This window comes from Monopterus albus, unplaced genomic scaffold (assembly GCF_001952655.1).
Source record: "Monopterus albus unplaced genomic scaffold, M_albus_1.0 scaffold7.1, whole genome shotgun sequence".
Taxonomy (NCBI): domain Eukaryota; kingdom Metazoa; phylum Chordata; class Actinopteri; order Synbranchiformes; family Synbranchidae; genus Monopterus; species Monopterus albus.
Genome location: NW_018127887.1, coordinates 861335 through 880083, shown reverse-complemented (window position 1 = coordinate 880083; position 18749 = coordinate 861335). Strand labels below are relative to the sequence as shown.

The 18749-nt window shown below is 37.8% G+C and overlaps 2 protein-coding genes and 1 pseudogene across 8 annotated transcripts in view; 1 reads left to right on the top strand and 2 right to left on the bottom strand.

The window, feature by feature from the left end:
• Positions 1-1084: 1084 nt before the first annotated feature.
• LOC109973956 (UDP-glucuronosyltransferase 2C1 pseudogene) lies at positions 1085-2665 on the bottom strand (annotated as a pseudogene).
• Positions 2666-3990: 1325 nt separating this feature from the next.
• LOC109973961 (ubiquitin-conjugating enzyme E2 Q2-like) lies at positions 3991-11026 on the top strand. 2 transcript variants are annotated; one of them, XM_020623890.1, is made up of 13 exons: positions 3991-4298; positions 6028-6132; positions 6310-6432; positions 6516-6572; positions 6682-6831; positions 7160-7244; positions 7339-7399; positions 7491-7581; positions 7697-7755; positions 8419-8467; positions 8562-8657; positions 9004-9070; positions 9159-11026. In XM_020623890.1, exons 1-13 carry the CDS (start codon positions 4140-4142, stop codon positions 9188-9190), a joined length of 1134 nt encoding a protein of 377 aa, XP_020479546.1. In that variant the 5' UTR covers positions 3991-4139; the 3' UTR covers positions 9191-11026. The 2 variants fall into 2 exon arrangements, with proteins under 2 accessions (XP_020479546.1, XP_020479539.1); XM_020623883.1 differs by having other exon boundaries at positions 6679-6831.
• A 2938-nt stretch (positions 11027-13964) lies between these two features.
• The window catches only part of scamp5a (secretory carrier membrane protein 5a), a 7847-nt gene continuing 3062 nt past the window's right edge, over positions 13965-18749 (bottom strand). For all 6 annotated transcript variants that reach the window (XM_020624008.1, XM_020624000.1, XM_020623992.1 and 3 more), the window contains 4 exons: positions 18534-18690; positions 18348-18449; positions 17818-17935; positions 13965-17077 (listed from right to left, as the gene is read on the bottom strand). In XM_020624008.1, coding sequence (XP_020479664.1) covers positions 16889-17077; positions 17818-17935; positions 18348-18449; positions 18534-18690 — 566 coding nt within the window. In that variant the 3' untranslated portion in view covers positions 13965-16888. The remainder of the gene's footprint in view (positions 17078-17817; positions 17936-18347; positions 18450-18533; positions 18691-18749) is intronic.

The following is an 18749-nucleotide window of genomic DNA, read 5'->3' as shown; positions in this document are numbered from 1 at the left end:
ATTGTGTAACTTATTTAGTTTTTATTATTTATATTTTGTTATCATGTTTCTTTATTCATACTTCATAGACTTATATTTCCATTCCTTTTTCTTGTCCTCAAATTAATATGGAGAACATAAATGTACATGCATCGTAGGAGGCTAACACAACTGCTATTTCATTGTACTATGTACACTGACAATAAAGTTCTTGATTCTTAAATCTTGAATCTTTACCTGTTTTTCAAAACTGCTGCACACATGTCCAGAAATTCATTTTCCAAAAGGCCACAGAGCCATGAAATGATTCTGCTCTGGCAAAACCATGGGTTTTGGACATACATTTGCCCTGCAAATAGTACTGTCTCCTTTGAAAGCTGCCCATAAAGTAGAAAAACCATGGTGGGGTTAGGGTTCAGTTCTCACACACACAGTTCTCTATCTGCTGTCAAAATTAACTCAAAGTCTAAACAGTCTGTTGCAAAGTTTAAGATTTATTGGGGGAAAAAATCAAAAACACCTCAACAGCAACTGTTTCCAGTCCATGGAGCAGAACAACTACATAGCTTGAGACTTCCCTTTTATACTCTCTATAGCTCCTCATTGCCCATGGCTTGCTTCATTCCACCTTTCTCTCTCACCTTAGGGATACGCCATTATTACATTGGGCAATATAGGTTACTAAAAAATAAAAATATATCCCTCATGTCATAACACATAAAAAAAATAAAATCCCCATTTACATAACTTCACAACTAAGGGCTGGTGACCCCCCGCCCCCCGCCTGCTGTCAAGACCATCAGTCTTGAATTGACTGCGTAGGTATTTTATACAAATTTAACACACTCAGTCTTGGCAGCCATCCAAACAATAGACTGATAACTTTTTCCTCTCTCACCTGGTTTAAGGTTACTGGGGCCAACTTTCTCACCTCCACCTGGATCACCCTTATCAGCCTTGTATACATTAACATAGAGCAAATAAAAACTAAATAAAGCACATAGAGAAAATGTGGCCAAGTAAAGCAAACTAATTTTCAACATACTGTAGGTTACTAAATATGTTGTTCATTAATCAATAACTATCATCTTTTTTTAAAGAAAACTCAATACATTTGCATGATACTTCAGTGATTCCCAACTTTTTGACTTTTAATTAACCCCTTAAAACAAATGTATGCTTGTTTGCTACCCTTCATCACGTTACATACATTTACAAAAGATTTTTCCATGCCAGAGTCCCATAAATGTTATGTTTGACAATATTTCATAGACTTGAAGATGTACTTTTATACAGTGATTCACAAGCAAAAAGCAAGGGAGGTCATTTTTTACATTGAATTCAAAAATCTGAATTAATGGAATTTAAAAATGTCCCTGCATTACAATAGTTTTCCAATATTTTTAACATTAGCAACATCACACACAAAGACCTATTGAGCTATTTGGTAAGGTTTGGATTTTACACACAAGTCAAGTCATTCACATTTAACCTTTTTCCCAACAAAAATAAATCTCCACAGTAATCTTACAATTGAAATGCAGACAAATGTTACAAGCAAAGCAACTGCCAACAAAGCAGCCATGACATCAATAGATTTGTAAACAAACCAGGACATCTTGTTGGAGTGGGACTGCAGATGACGGGCTCCTTTATGTCTTATGACATATTCAATCCAAAACACTGCCTGGTCCAGTGGTTTCATAGGCTGATCTCTGTGCAGCCTTGATAGCATCTGCATGTTTTCCTTGTAAGACGTATTATAAAGAACAGCCACCAATGCCTCCGCAAAGATGTGTCTATCAAGCATAGCAATATCCACAATTACAGCTCCTCCCTTCGCTCTGATTCTGGACAAGTTATCAGGCTGATCAAAGAATAAGGGAAGTCCAACAACAGGAACACCATGGTAAATTGCTTCCTGAACGCCATTGGTGCCTCCGTGGGTCACAAACGCTCTAGTTTTGGGATGCCCTAAGAGGTCGTTCTGTGGCAACCAGTTGACCAGTAAAGTGTTGTTGCCCAGGTTGGCTGGCCTTTGTCCGATGTGCCTCCATACAACCTTCTGAGGCAGCTGAGCAAAGGCTGCAGCAATCTCTTCAGTGACATCTTGAGGAAGGCTCCTGACTAAAGTTCCTAAGGTCATTACAATGACCCCATGATCTCCAGAACTCTGTACAAAGTCCTCTACGTCTGCAGGCAGCGGTTTTGCGGGTTTGCACTGAAATCCACCCATGTAGACTATATTTGGCATTGTTGGACGTGGGAATTCAAAGACAAAATCAGTCCTCATAAGCCATATATCAGCATCCAGGACAAATGTTGAATAATCCACATCAGGGCCAAAGTACTTCCTCACTACTGGTTTGTAATGAGGTTCTGAGAGGGATGATTGTATATACATCCCCAGACTATAACTCAAAACATTCTTTACTCTTTGAGGGAAGGTCATCTTATCTGTCAGCTCTGTAGCAGTGAAAGGAATATATGACAGAGGTGAGGGGGCAATAAGCAAGTGAGCTTCACCTTGAGTGGTCCACCTGACATTGAAGACAAGAGGAACTTGAAGTCGATGTGCCAGGATTGTCCCTCCGCCAATGCTGGGGTCAGTCAAGACTAGATCATATTTTGCATCATGGAGGGAATGCATAAGGTTTTTATCTTCAAACATATGGATGATTACTTCACTCATTCTCTTATGGAGCTGAATGCCCCTCCTAGTCCAACAGGCCTGGCTGACAGTCAAGGTTAATGAAAAACAGCTCTGTTGTAAATTTAAAAAAAAAAAAAAGAAAAAAAGGTGTGTCCTGCTGTAGATAAGGGACTGTATTTATCTGTTGTGCTATTTGTTTGAGTAGTTGCATTTTTATTTCATATTTCATACTTCAACTTCACTACATTTTAGAGGCAAATATTGTAGTTTTACTCCAATAAAATTATTCAATTCAGAATCAGATCAACAATATACAGTATAATCACAGATCCCAGATTTTATTGATCCCTGGTGGGAAATTCGCAAACTACCTAGCAGTAATTCAAATAGGTAGTTAGCTTCACCTAATGTGTCAATAATTATAATCCTATAATATGATATAATTCTTATGAAATGTTCCATTCTACATAATGAGTATTTTTGCTTTTGGTAACCTTCATTAAGTATATTTTGATACCAATACTTGTACTTTTACTTAAGCAACATTTTGAATGTATGATTTTTACATGTAACAAAGCCATTTTACATTATGGTATTCAGAGGTGGAAAGAAACTAAGTAAATGTACTCAAGTACTGTACTTAACAATGTCGAGGTATCTGTAGCTTGAGTATTTTCATTTTCTGCTACTTCATACTTTGACTTCAGTACATTTTACAGAAAAATATTCAACAATTTACTCACTACATTTATATAACTTTAGTTATTAGTTATTTTTCAGACTGTGATTAATTAAACAAATTACACTGTAATCATTAGACTTTATTGATCACTGGTGGGAAATTCACAAGCTACCTAGCAGTGCCTAAAGTATTTCAAAGTATAAGCATAAAGTAGTTAACAAGCTGTAACATTAACTGTGATTTACACAATTATACACAAATATGACATACAGTACATTAATGTGAACTATGCCATTCTGTGTAATGAGTACTTTTATAATTTAAGTATATTTTATGCAAATACTTTTGTACTTTTAACAATTTGAATACAGGACTTTTACTTGTAACAAAGTATTTTTACACTGTGGTATTGCTGCTTTTACTTAAGAAGTAAAGACATTTGATTTCTTACACCACTGTAAACTGGTGACCCATGCTTTATTTTTACTTTCTCATTACTAAGGCTATTTATTATAGCTTATCCATACTATTCATATGTCATCCTATAAAAAAAACTGAGCAGTATTACTAGATCAGTGTCATGTCATGCAATAGTAACTAAATAATACAAAAAATAAAGAAAGAAAATAAAAATAAACTGAAGTTGTATAGTGTCATAACTGTCAGATGCTACTGACAGTGTGCACCCTCCACCTCTCACTCAGCCTTTGTTGCTGTTCTCACGCTAACATGCGAGATCCGTAGACCAGATTCAGCTACGCGGTCTCAATCCGTCCCGACTTCCCCTCTGCCAGCGGCCTGGTGGTTGTTTGAGATGAGTAGAAGATGTCGGTGTCGGGGCTGAAGGCCGAACTGAAGTTTTTGGAGTCAATTTTTGACCCAAACCACGAACGATTCAGGATAATAGACTGGAAACCCGATGAACTCAGTTGTCAATTTAACGTAACAGGAGAGAAGCTGCTGATCATTCACTGCAACATCACGGTGAGTCCAGGCCAGCTCTGCGCACAAGCTAACTCAGCCACTGACTATCGACTGAAACCAAATCATTCCGCAGCAGGTTCCGTGTTTACAAATTAACTACGAATAAAGTGTTCGCTTATATTTTCGATTAGCGTTTAAGCGTCAGTATTAAAGTAAGCCAGTTGATTGAAGGAAATATTATAACCCCGGCTTTAAATTTACTTTAAAAAGTATAAATTAAAACGCCGATTAGTAACGACGTTGCGGTAGCACTTGCTAGCCTGTTAAACGAAAGTAATGTTAACGCTAGCTTGTCATGTTAGCCAAAATAGCCGTCACTGTTTGCAGTACTACAGCTGATAACTTTGTAATCACAGAAACCTGTCCAGTTTAAGTCTGGTGTTATTTAATGCTAGCTTAGGCATTTGAGAACTTTCACAGCTTGGCTGTTGGTTTTTAAAAGTATATTACAAAGAACTGGTTCGTTTGATCAAACACCGCTGAATGTTCCATTCACTTGTTTTACGTTAAGTAACGTCGTAGGCGGTTTAATGGAATGTTGTTTTCTGCCGTTTCAGTAAATAGACCGATCCCTCTGGCGAACTTATTGGCTCTTATTAGCACCGACATTAATAGTTTCTATTTGTCCACCAGAACATGTTAGATATTTATAATGTATATGAACGAGTCTGCACTCTACTTGGCTTAATGTTATTGTTTTTCAACCATGTAATGTGAGGACAGCCACGGGCCTGAGAATTTTATGTAACATCAGCTACATGAATCAGTTCATAAATAATATTAGTGACCTAAATAATCTTTAGGCATGTATAAAACGCAAAGTATAGGTGATGTCACTAACACTGAGGCTCGGAGTTAATTCACTGGCCTTCCTAAGATCCTAACCACATCCTCTCTAAGCAGAAGCGTACACACTTGTGCTCATTTCGTGTGCTCATACAGGCTTAAACTGTTTTGATAGTCATGTCATGTTGAGAGTCAGACTCAGTCCTTTGCATCTTCAGAGACACCAGAGTACATTGATTATCACAGTTTTCCCACTAGAAAATGATAAGTGCACAAGTAAAAGGTTCTGCCACCACTTAGTCATGTCTCTGGGTAGCTCAAGCCCGGCAGTGTGTGTGTGTGTGTGTGTGTGTGTGTGTGTTTTATTTGACTTTATGATTGTTAGTGCTGGATTCCAAAAAGGCATAGAGTAGGACTGCAGCTAACATTTATTTTCAGTTTTAGTTAATCTGCCTTTATTTTCTTAGTATAGTGCTTTTCTATGCATTGCAGCACACTCAAAGCGCCTCACACTATTTGGCCATTCACCAATTTGCACTCCCAAGCACTCACACATTGACATCACCGGGAGCAACTGGGGGCTCAGTGTCTTGCTCAAGGACAATTCAACATGTGGACTGAACAAGCTGGGAATTGAACCGCTAATCTTCAGGTTAGGAGGCGACCTGTGCTATCTCCTGAGCCACAGCCGCCCCGACTTGCAAAAAGTGTCACTTCAACATCTGAGTTGCGGTGATGATTAAGAAAATTCAATTTAGGGACTAAGACTCTGGAATAACCTTTAACATATTATGTAAATGAGATTTCTCTTGGCAACATTTGGTTTCATAAAAATAGTAATGTTCTCTGTTAAGTGGTAATATACAATCCACAGACAGTAAAGCTATCAACGCAGAAGTATGACTGGCTTAATTTCCATGTCCTGGTGTTGCTGCTGTTGCAGGAATCCTATCCCTCAATCCCCCCAATATGGTTTGTTGACTCTGATGATCCTAGTCTGGCTGAAGTGTTGAAGCGTTTAGAAGATGTGAGAAAATGCAGCACACTGGTAAGCAGACTCACGTGAGGCTTGCACAAATTGGTCATTTCATGTACTCTTAGTGTTTTTTGTTATTTTATACACTTGTACACTTGAACTGCTTGGACATCATCTATCTTAACAGGTGTGGGAATAGAAAATTAGGTTTTCATATTTGACATTTTATTTGACTGATTCCACCTGCAGCTTCTTCAGCAGTTGAAGCGTCTTATTTGTGATCTCTGTCGGCTATATAACCTGCCACAACATCCAGATGTAGAAATGCTCGACCAGCCTCTACCTGCTCCCCCGATAATCCAGGAGCGGAAGGTAGGCACTAAAAATAAGAAGATTCAGTGTCTCAGTGTTACATTTTAAAACTGTCAGCTCACTTTGTTTGCACCCTACTACAGCATGGGCCACCAGATGAGGTGACATCTGAAGAAGAAGAAGAGGAAGAAATGGGAGAGGTAGCTACATGTGTTGCTGACAGTTCAGTGAATTGTATTATGTACATTTTAATTAACCAGTTTGTTTTACATCCTGTTTCTAACCATAATTAACACACTGTGGCAGCAGGACATTGACCTGGACCAAGACCTGGACCATTACGACATGAAAGAAGAGGAGCCAGTAGATGGGAAAAAGTCAGAGGATGACGGGATAGAAAAAGAAAATCTGGCTATCTTAGAGAAGATTCGTAAAAACCAGAGACAAGATCACTTAAATGTAAGTGCTGGTGGTGTTGTTTATTGAGTTTGGTTGACTGTCATAGAGTGGATCTGAAGGTTAATTTTTGGCAACAAAAACATGGAATTCTCCTAGAGAAGATGCAGATTAAATAGCATTGTACTGAATCTGAATTGTGGGGTGTAAAGTAACATAGCATGTCATGTGTTAAATGCTCAAATGTAACATTGTCATCAATTAACACTGACAGAAATTAATAAGACTTTAACCTCTGACTGTCTGGTTGCCCTGATCTAGGCCCATCCATTTAATACTTAAAACTCTATAACACACAACATGTGAATCATCTTTGTGATTTCTGTTGCAGGGTGCAGTCTCAGGCTCAGTTCAAGCCTCAGACCGCCTAATGAAGGAACTCAGGGAGATCTACAGATCACAGAGTTACAAGACAGGTGACTGCAGGGACACATTTGTCCTGAGTGGTGACTTTTATTGTTTTAACATATCAGTAAGTTCTCAGTTGGTCTTGTTCTTTTTATTTTACAGGTATTTATTCAGTCGAACTAGTCAATGACAGCCTTTATGAATGGCATGTCAAAATAAGGACGTAAGTTCTCACATTCAGTTGCTTTTAATAATTTCCAGCTTTCCAAATGCTTTGTATTCTTCTAGATTTGACTTGTTGCTCTTTCCACCAGGGTAGACCCAGATAGTCCATTGCACAGTGACTTGCAGGTCTTAAAAGAAAAGGAAGGAGTGGACTACATTCTGCTCAATTTCTCTTATAAAGTGAGTCTTGTGATAATATTTGTCAGTTTTTTTTTTTTTTGTTTTTTTTTTGTTTTTTTTTTTTGAAAAAACGTTTTCTCAAGACTCATGGCCTTTTTTCCCCTTCATACAACAGGATAATTTCCCTTTTGACCCACCTTTTGTACGGGTTGTATCACCTGTGCTCTCCGGAGGGTGAGTGTGTAGCAGTATCTGTTCTGCCCAGTTTGTGCATGAAATGATCTGAAGAACATATTTGTTCACTGGGACACATTTGTTGTGCACACATTTTTAAGTGGATTTTGAACTTGGCTGCAAGCGATTCACAAAAATAATTAATTAGTTTGATTATGGATATAAATTGAAATAATACTAATGTGACTTACTAAGTTGTTTTGCTTTAGTCAATTGTTAAATGTTTAACATGTGCTGTGCTTGCAGATGTGTTGATATTGTGCTTTGCATATTTAGAAAGCAGCTGTCAGATGCTCTGCAGGGTGAACTTTATGTTTTGCTGTGCTATGTCCTGCATTGTGTGGGCTATGTGGTTTGCTTATGATTGCCTGTAAATTACTCTTCTGACACCTCTGACTCTTAAAAGTAAATAAAAGCATCACACTTAACACCAGTGCGATTAGGCTTTCAAGGGTATAGAAACAAAATTAACAATTAATTCAACGCTTTAACCTTTTCATACAATCTTCTCATGCATCTCAAATCATTGCCTCTTTAAAGGGTTGTGATGATTAAAAATAGGCATAAACAAATTCAATCAAATACTTTTCTTGTCAAATGTACATACCTAGTTGTTTAAACGTTTAATATGGATAATACTGCATGTTATTTGTTTTATTTCAGTTATGTTCTAGGAGGAGGGGCCTTGTGCATGGAACTTCTCACCAAACAGGTGTGTACATAGGTTTGATACATCTTAAAACACAGTTATTCTCAACTCAAACGACGGAGGAACTGGATTCATGGGTTTTATATGTGTTTTTCAGGGCTGGAGCAGTGCCTATTCCATAGAATCTGTCATTATGCAGATAAATGCAACTCTGGTGAAAGGAAAAGCCAGGGTGCAGTTTGGAGCCAATAAGGTAACTGATGTGTATGCTTGAAATGAACTACAGACAAATTAAAGGAGAACCATCATAAAATGTCTTAGTAAGGTGTTGGGCCACCAGAACAGCCTCAGTGCTACTTGGCTTTGACTCTACAAGTCTTTTCTCAAACACAGAGATCATTCAGGAGTGGAACAGATCAGGGATCAGATAAATGCTACAATAGCTTGTTTAAATGTTTGTTTCCTGTCACTTTATATGTTACAAGTAGAACAGTGCCAGTTCCGGTGCATTTTCTGAGTGATGCATGGCTTCAGTAAACAGAACCTGCAGAGGTTATGGTCACAAAGTGGTTAATGACAGTTACACTTTTTGTTTTCAGAACCAGTACAATCTTGCCAGAGCACAACAGTCATACAAATCCCTTGTGCAGATTCATGAAAAGAACGGTAAGTAAATATTTCTAAATGACAGTTTCTCAGTAGACACTGTGGTATGCGTCCCTTGCCAAAGGGGTTTCTCTTTCTGCTGTTACAGGCTGGTACACACCACCTAAAGAGGACGGATAAGGAGTTTCTACCACTATGCACTGGGAACATGTCTATGACTTAAAGGTATCTTTTGTTCTTCGGAATATTTTCCCCCTCTGACTTACTGGGAATATATCATCTTTCTTGCGGAAACCATCATGTTGGGCTCATCTGACAAGTATTCCTTCATCTCGCTCCAGGAAAGGGACTTTGTTCTGGTATCACTTTGATTCTCCACTAAATGTTTAGTGAGAAGGAGGATGTGAGGGTATTGTTAGTCCTGTTTTCTAAAAATGCTCATTTGTCATTAAAAAAAACTTTCTCCTTTTAAATGTGGGGAAATGCTTTTTCTTCAGCTGCTTTGACAAGATGGGCTTCACAGATAGTCAGCTACAGCTCTTTTAAAAGAAGTCCAATATTGAAGCTCTTGAAGTGGCACCTGTTTTTATTGACAGCATTTTTTTCTGTTTTCTCTTGGAAATTAACCGGTACATAAATACAGATATTGTATGAGAAATATTATTTGGGAATTGTTTTTATCATTCGGGCATCCAAAGGCAATAAAGGAGCCAGTTTATATATTTTGGAAGCGTATCTTTAAATTGAGATGACCTGCCATTCTGTATCTTAGTTCATCTAAGTTCAGCCAGTATCTTTGAACAAGTCCACCAGTGGCTAATATTAAGACAGAGCCAATAGATATGAAGTGTCCCAATATCTGCATATTATATTTGATGGAAAGAAGATATGTGGATATGTTTTCACCAGAAGATACGAGGAGCCTTGCAGCATCGTTTTGGACGTCGTAACGGGCATGTTTGAGCTGAGGAGCTCTTTATGCCTTACATTGCGGCACTGCAGCTGCTCAGTTTGGCTTTTTCACTTTCCACTGATCTGTCGCTGTAGAGGTCGATGGCTAGTTTGTTCCTGAAAATAAAGCCCTGTGCGTGTGGAGCTAACAGTATGTTGTACAGGAGCCTTCTCTCTACCACTGTTGTAAAAGATACTTGGATTTGATTTCAGTCATTTTCTTTAGGAAATAAATGAAGGATTTTTCATTATTCTGCCCAATTTTGCAGTAAAGTTTTCATATGTTCCTGACCTATTGATTCTAGTGTTTTGTCCGGGTTTAGATTTGAAACTCTTCCCTGTTACATGGTGTTACTTGCAGCTGGATTCATCCCCTTTCTGCTGACTCTCAGCCAGCAGCTATATGCCCATCGTCAGCAGGGCTTCCTTTACCACCACGATGTACCATGGCTGTTTTGGTGACTTTTGTTCTGTAACAACAGGGATTGTTTATAGCGTGATAAGAACTGAACCTGAAAATATGAATACCTGTTTGAAACTGCTATACCTGTTTAGCTTTGACCTTGCAAGACACTGTAGTACACTATCAGTACTGGTGTTGCCTACACTACAGGACACACTGTATCAATCTATTGGCTCTTTTGCAGTTTATTTGTTAACACTGTCTGCAAAAGTACATTTCAATGGCAACTCAGGTAACAAACAATACTTAGGAGGGGAATCTGTACATGTAGAGGTTTTTTTTTTAACGCTGTACCGCTTAGGCTTATTTACCACTGATGTGATGTCAAAAATAGAAAATGTCATGAGCTTTACAACAACATGGGTCATATGTTTGTTTTAATTTAAACAGTGTAAGAGGAAGGACATTTATGGAAAGGTTGCAGTACCATGTATTGGTCTGTTAATACCCTACCCACCTTTTATTTTTTTTATTTTATTTTTATTTTTTACCTCAAATACTGAAATATATTTGATTTCAGTATGTGATCTTTGTGATGTTTGCACAGCTGGCAATAATGTGCTTGGAGAAGTTAACCATAACAATGAACACATTGAGTTAAATATTTTCAAATCAGGAAAAAGCCCAATCCCATGTCTAATATACCTGAGGATGGAGGAATTATCAGGTATCATCAATAAGAAGTGCCCTCACCTCTAAAGGGCCTGTGTTGCATGGCTGCACAGGAAATTTGCACCATAAACTGTTTGAAAGTATAAGTACAACTTCACCACAGAGCCTTTATCCACCTGCCTCTCTCCAAAATGCCAGAACTCTGGTCAGAGGGGACATGAACAAAAGATTCAAGTTTGACAGTCAAGCGGTGGTCAGTAGACTCACATGCTTTTCTTACTGGACACTGTTGAAATTTTTCATTTATTTTGATGTCGATTCAGTTTCTGGCACCAACAAACAGTTGGTAGAGTCTGGCACCAGTTGGCTCTCTTGATTTTCTTTTCTTTTTTCCATTTGAAGACATACAGTAATTTGTAAACTTGCATCAAGTTTATGAATAAAGAATTTTAAGATTACTGATGTTTTATGGGTTTCAGATTGATCTTTTATTAAAAAACAATGAAAATGAACAGGAATAGGAAACAGTTCCATAAATATTCTAACTAAATAATGTGTCTAATGATTTTAATGTTGCAGAACCCCAGTGAAAATTACGGCAAGTGGTTAAGTCTTCTGTGTTGTGTGTTTGGTAAGAAAACTGCCAAATAGGCACTAGTGCAACTATTCATGCCAATAATTACAAATACAAGTGTAAAAACATATTTAATGTTGCTATCCAGCTTGATAACCAGTAGCCATGTTTACATTTTCTTTCATATCTTAATGTTTTTTAATAATTCTTTCTGTCAGCAGGTGGCATCAGTCAGTGGATGAGTTATTCAGATCCTTAGAACCAGTACTACAACTATGTGCACATTTTTCATTACAGGTTAAAGGTTCTGCATTCAGTCTGTTCCCATTCCTCCTGGCAGAAGTGTTATCAGCAAAATGTACTTAATGTAACAAAATGAAAAGCACCTGTTATGATCAATTCCCTGTTTCCTTGTAATACAGTGTATATTATATGATTATTATTAAAGTGTAGCCCGGGTAAACTGTTTGACACACAGTACAGAGTTTCTGGGGTTCTTGCAACTTTGATGTCTGGCAGAGCACACACACACACACACTAATAACAACGTCGGTAAACAGAAGGCATATGCCCCTTTTCCCTCGAGTGTAGATAGTTAAATAAGAGGAAATGAACAAACTAACAACAACAAAAAATAAACTAAACTGGCCCGTCCAGGACAAAATAACAGCAAAATACAGCGATGGGCTCTGGCTAAACACAAACGAAATAAAGCAAATTGTAAATACCAAATAACCATCAAATATCTGTGAAATGCTATATTCACATACTTAAAGAAAACTTGCATTACTCCAAAAGTTCACCAACTCCATGTCGGACACACCGGAGAGCACAGTTAGCACGCTGTTGCTTTGCTGGCATCTGAGGATCTGAGGGTCTGCGCCACAGGACCACAATCTCCAAGCCGTCAGCACCATGGGCTTCTACAATACACCACATTGCCAACATGCTGGTAAATAACTCATTTAAAGTATTTATACAGACAGAATCCAACTAGGTTTGAGCATATTTACTTATAGATTTACACCATGTGGTCAGAAATCACTGCGGTCCACTCTTCAGTGACGTTTTGGCGGAATGAACACATCTTATTCAGCCCTGCCATCTAGTGACCAAAGTTTCTAAGGTAATATTGAACATCAGCAGACCACTTTAGGTCAATTTGACATTACATCAACAGAATGAAACTGCATTACATTCACAGGAAGACAATCAACAGCAATTTTTGCAAACGTATTTAAAAAGATCAGTAAATGAAATTTTGTTTACAAAGGTATTCAAGTACTTTGTAGAAGCCAATTTAGCAGCAAACACAGCCTGGAATCTTCTTGGGTAGGTCTCTACTAGCTTTGGCCCAAAATCTTAAAGCAGCTATGACATGCCTTTTACTCAAAGTGTCTTCCATCTACTATAAAGGCCTGATTGATGGAGTGCTGATGAAATGATCCACCTTGCAGCAAGAGAGTCCTGATTGTTCCAGATGTCTTCTGTTTTACAGTTATTGAGGCCACTGTGCTCCTTGGAACATTCAGAGGTTTAGAAATAGTTTTATTTTGTTGTCCTGATCTGTGCCTGGCTACAAAGGACTTCATGGCTTGGTTTTTGTCCTTACATGCAGTGTGAATTATGGAGTATTGTATGCACAGGTGTGTGTTTTTCAAAACAATGCTCATTTCACTATGCTACGGGTGGGCTCCAATCAAAGTATAGACACGGCTCAAGATGCACCTGGCCACAACTTGGAGAGCTACAGCAAAGGGTCTGAAAACTTTTGATAATGACATTTCAGTTTTTGATTTTTAATAAGCTTGCAAAATAAAAAAAAAATAAAAAAAATCTAAAAACAGGTTTTCACTTTTCACACTGGCAATTCTATGCATCTGAATTTAATTCTACAACACAGTAAACTGGTCAAAAAATGAAGGGGTCTCAATACATTCCAAAACCAGAAGTCATAAGAGTAGTCACTGAAGAAATCAAACACATTTTTGAGCTGAATTTGATTTTCAGTCAGTTTCAGATGAAGCTTAGACCCTTTTTGTTGGTGTATATGTTAGGCTATGTGTTGCTGTCCATTTAAACTCTCCAAAATGCCAACATTTCATAAAATATGAAAACAATATTGTTTAAAACTTTGTGAAAATATATTTTTTAAATTATTTAAATTATTTTTTAACTTTTGTGCCTATTTAATTTAATCCATTAACTCAAATATCATTTTTCAGCTTTTCTAAAAACGTACAAATCACCTAATATGGAGATTTGTGGCTCCTCTACACCTACAGCCCCCGTAAGAGAAATTGTGGCTGCTATGAGTAGAGGACCTGCGTACAAACTCATTAAATAACCAACACTGCAACAAGAACTCTTTAATAACTATTAGAATAAGACCAAATAATACAAAAGTAATACACAAAAAATATCCTCATAAACGTCACTCATGGAGACACAACCTCCTCGATCGCTTCATCCACCACATTAGAGCATGTTCCTTTTGAGTGTTTATCAATGGCGAATAATTATCTCACCTCAAGTAATAATATATTTATATCTACTTATGATATAGTACATGATAATACATGTCAAACAGCAAACAGTACATGTGGGAAGTTAATGGGGTTTGAGAATCTTTGATAAAGCAACATGATGCAAAGTATTATTTTTCCAGTGTACTAAAGGTTCTGTTACACAATAACTATACAGCTGTAATTTCCATAACCACATTAAATGTGCTGTATGTACATACGGCAGAAGGTTTGGACTGATGCGGAACTGACCGTGATAACTGACTACACACAGAGGAAAGGTGCTTCACCTTGTGCATAACTTTACACAGAATTTATCGATCCGATCAGTTAAACTTTGTGCATTTACTGATGGATGATGAGCATGTGGATGGGACAGAGTTATATTTAATGATTACTATATGTGCATTTGCTGGTGAAAATGTTATGCAATCATAAAATTATACTAGTTGTGTCCAACTTGAAAGCAAGCCCAACTCCTAACATATGATGTTATCTTAATCTTTCCACACAACAGGGCCCCACTTGATCCTAATGATTACACTGTTTAATATATAGATGTAGTATTGCTCCACTGTGATTCATTGTGAATTTAGTTTGCACTGATGTCAACAACCATGCAAACATTACTTAAAAATTTCCAAACAATTATGATGAAAAACATATTTAAATCTGTAAACCATAGTCATGGAAAGACACAACGAAAATGTGCTTCACACTCAATCACACATCATCCACAATACGCAGAAATGACAGGTTGGTACAAAAAAACTAAACAAACTAAAAAGTAAAGCAAACAGCCTACTGAACACCACATCATCACAGTCAGACAAGACAACTCACAGGTTCTGAAATAATGAGCATTCAGACACATATCTTCACATCTGTTTCAAGTCTAATACTGTATTACTGTAAATATCCATCTACTGAATCTTTGTTTTCAGGTGACACAAGGCCAAAACCTTTTCACTGAACACATCAGGCCTCATGATGGCTACACACAAATATTGTCTTTCAGTTTCACTTCATAAAGAAATTATTAACTTCAATTTTATATTGTTTTATCTTATATAAATATCATATTACACCTAATCATGGGATAACACCAACAGCCACGAAACGACACACTAAGGCCTGAAATCCAAAGCTCCAGAAACAAGTAGTCATTTAAGAATTTACATGTAAGGGTTACTGGGAGAATTTACCAAAGGGGGGAAACATCCATCACTTCATACCATGCTGTGACTACCTACAACAATGATGATTGATATTTACTACATGTCCAACCTACAAGCGATTTGGTTTGATTTCACTTTTAACCTGTACAATTTGGAATGTTCTATCCAATGAACTGCTGCATGTGCTTCACCTTAACTGGTATTAATAATTAGTGGTGATAAAAGAAGACCAAAAAAAACCCAAATGATCCTTTAGAAATTTAAAAACAGCTGTAACATCTTTCTGAGAATGTAAAAAATACAAATACTGAATCAAACTGAAAGGTTCATTGATGCAGAGCAACTTCACACTAGTAAAAAAAAAACAAAAACTAACAAAAAACAGTCAATGAAACATGAACTCTAAAATATTTTCTCTGGGGTTTAAAAGTTTGAAACTTCCTGAAATTCAGCTTATGTAACAAATTATTTGATACTTTTCGTTTTTCCTTTTTTATAGTTTGAAATTCTGATTCTAATGTAGAAATTTTGGCCTTGTTCAACTATTTCTTTTTCAAAACCAAATTTACATACAGAGTAAGAAAGAGATGGCGACTTCCCCATATTAAAAAAGTGATTTGCTCCCAATCTAACACCTCAAGGTTTAATTGTAACCTAAACCTGAAGGTTTGATTAGAGCATAGTTTGCTGTTATTCACTCACTCTTGCTGAGAATTAGATGAGAGCTTAAATACTACTTTCATGTTTGTACAGTAAATATGACGCGGCTTCAGCAGGCTATTAGCTCAGCTCAGCACAAAGACTAGAAACAGACAAAAGCAGCTGGACCGGTTCTGCCGACTGTAACAAAATCTGCCTAACAGAACCTCTGAAACCTACTAATTAACATCCTATATCTTGTTACCTATGGAGAGAGCTACTGTGCGTTAGCTTGTTTCTGCGCCAAGCTAACCAGATGCTAGTGGTTCGTATTTATCATACAGATATGAGAGTGGTATCAATCATCAACTCTTGGCAAGAAAGCGAATAAGCATTTTTCCAACATGTTAAACCTTTTCTGGGAAATGGTTATTTAATGTTTTCTTGACATGTGTCAATTGAGGAGAAAATTGTGTACTGTTTGGTGACCTGGTGAAGGCTAAAGGAAAGTAAACACAACTAAGGCATTACAGTACCTTAAATAACACAATAAAGGTCACAGGTAAAGGCAGAGAAGTCACTCTGTGCTGGACACAGGAACTGATGAAGCTCAGCAGACTGGTTTTAGCTATATTCTGTCTTTGTTGGAAAGCAACACACAAATCGACAAGCTAAAATTGAGCAGTATAAGAGATTAACAAACCAACAGTGGGTTTTAATAACTGCCTGTTGATTTAAATGTGAACTGAAATAAATTCCCATGTGTGTGAAAATTCAATAAAAGTATATTTCCACCAAAAACAGGGCATGTATCTACATTGTTCGGTTTGAATTCAGCTTGTACAGTGTTATAATGAAGGGCACCTAATTTTAAATTGTGTTCTTAATTGATCCCTTTTGTCTCTCCCACTCGGCAGCCCAACCCCCTCCTCTGTCCTACATTGGATCGTCGTAGTTGTAGGTGGGAGCTGCTGAGTACTGGTTCTGTTGCATGGCTCCCTGAGTGGCTCCCATGGCCGCCTGCTGAGCTGCATTCTGGACGTGGGGGTTCTTCCAGGCTCCGGTGGTCCATTCCTCCTGGGCCTTACCCAGACTACCACCACTGCCACGGTAAAAGTTATGAACCTGCCAAAAAAAGTGTGAGATAAGTACTGTAACCGAGGAATTTGAACACCTTTACAGCATTTCATGAAGAAATTGTTCTACAGTCTTAACCTTCAGCAGTGATAGCATCCCCTACATCACAGTTGTTCAAGGGGTGTAAAGTTTTAGTGAATGTAGGCCTATTGTAATTTGTTTATGGCAATGTTAGTGTGGTACTAAAAGTATCACTTCACTTCTAGTGGCCATAAATGCAGTTCACCAGCCAGGTGACCAATGTTAGCCATTCCACTTTCCAAGTGGAATACAAACTTAACAGCAGGATGGGAATTTAAACAACACCATGTGGACTTGCTGAAAAGTGGGAAAAGTGTTTGTATCGGTATATGAGGCTGGAGGTTTAGGACATGCTTCAGTTAGTAGCACACCACATTAACAGACTGAACTTCTCGCAACACCAACCGTAAAATAAGTCAACCGCTACCATGAAAAACGCCACCCTGAAGCTCACACACTATCTACAAATGTCAAAATATGTTATCTTCTTTTAAACGAATGAAAATGATGCAAAACGGTAGTACACCTGTATCATTACTTTTATATTTCCTTACACAAACATGAAGAAGGATTCAAATTTTATTTTGACTTTGAAAACTCTTTTTAGCAAATGTAAGCTACAGAATGCTCATTTATGCTCCTGGATCTAAAACATTTCAGTTTGTTTTTAAAAAAAAAAATTTAAGTAGTAGAAGTGTATTGGTCACCTTTGCGAGAGCGATGAAGGAGAGCACAGCCACCGCAGTAAACATGATGGTGGGAATCAGCATGACAATAGCTGAGCCAACGTTGGTGCTGAAGAAGGTGATCGTAGCCAACCAGCCACTTCAGGGAAGAACAAAAGAGTCAGAATCATCAACTCACTTATGACAGTGCACATTTATCCAATGCATTAGTTCTACATTTGCAACAGATTTTTCTAGACACTTGGGATGTTGGAAACAAGCTGTAAACACTCCAGTGACATCATCAAACTTTGTTAGCAAACAGATGCTTGTTTACACATCCAGAAGAAACAGAGCATTATTAGCATCAATTTGGAATCATGTTAGTGTCCACCTGATGAATTTAAGTCTAATATTCACTCTCATTTTATGTCTGTATATTAATGTACACTTCAGATACTAGTTGCTGGATGTGACTGCTGTTTGGTACTGGGCAGACAGTGTCCCACGGTTTTTAGGGCTTTTCTAGTGAGTGAAGTGTGTCACCTATTTGCACATCTGAAAGCTCTTACCATACTCCCCAACCTGGAATTCCGACAGTCTGGATAATACTTATCACCACCTGGGCCATGAAGACGAAGAAGAAAGCCATAAAGTTGAAAGAGCTGTCGGACCTGCACAGAGACCACAATCAACTTCAGAAATGACTTGATTCCACAGAACCGTAGAAACAAAAGTTTAGAGTGGACCCAGCTTACTTGAAGGCCTTGTAGATTGGCCTGAACCAACACACGTAGGAGCAGGGGGTGAAGAGGATGAGCCACAGGATGGCCATGCCAAAGTTGGTCGCTCCGCCGCCTCCACACATCCATGCCAGACAGCCAATCAGATTAACAGCCAGTGTGGCGCTATTCACTGTCAACATCGCAAAGAAGGAGCAAGGATGACCAAACCATGAAAGACTGGAGAAAAAA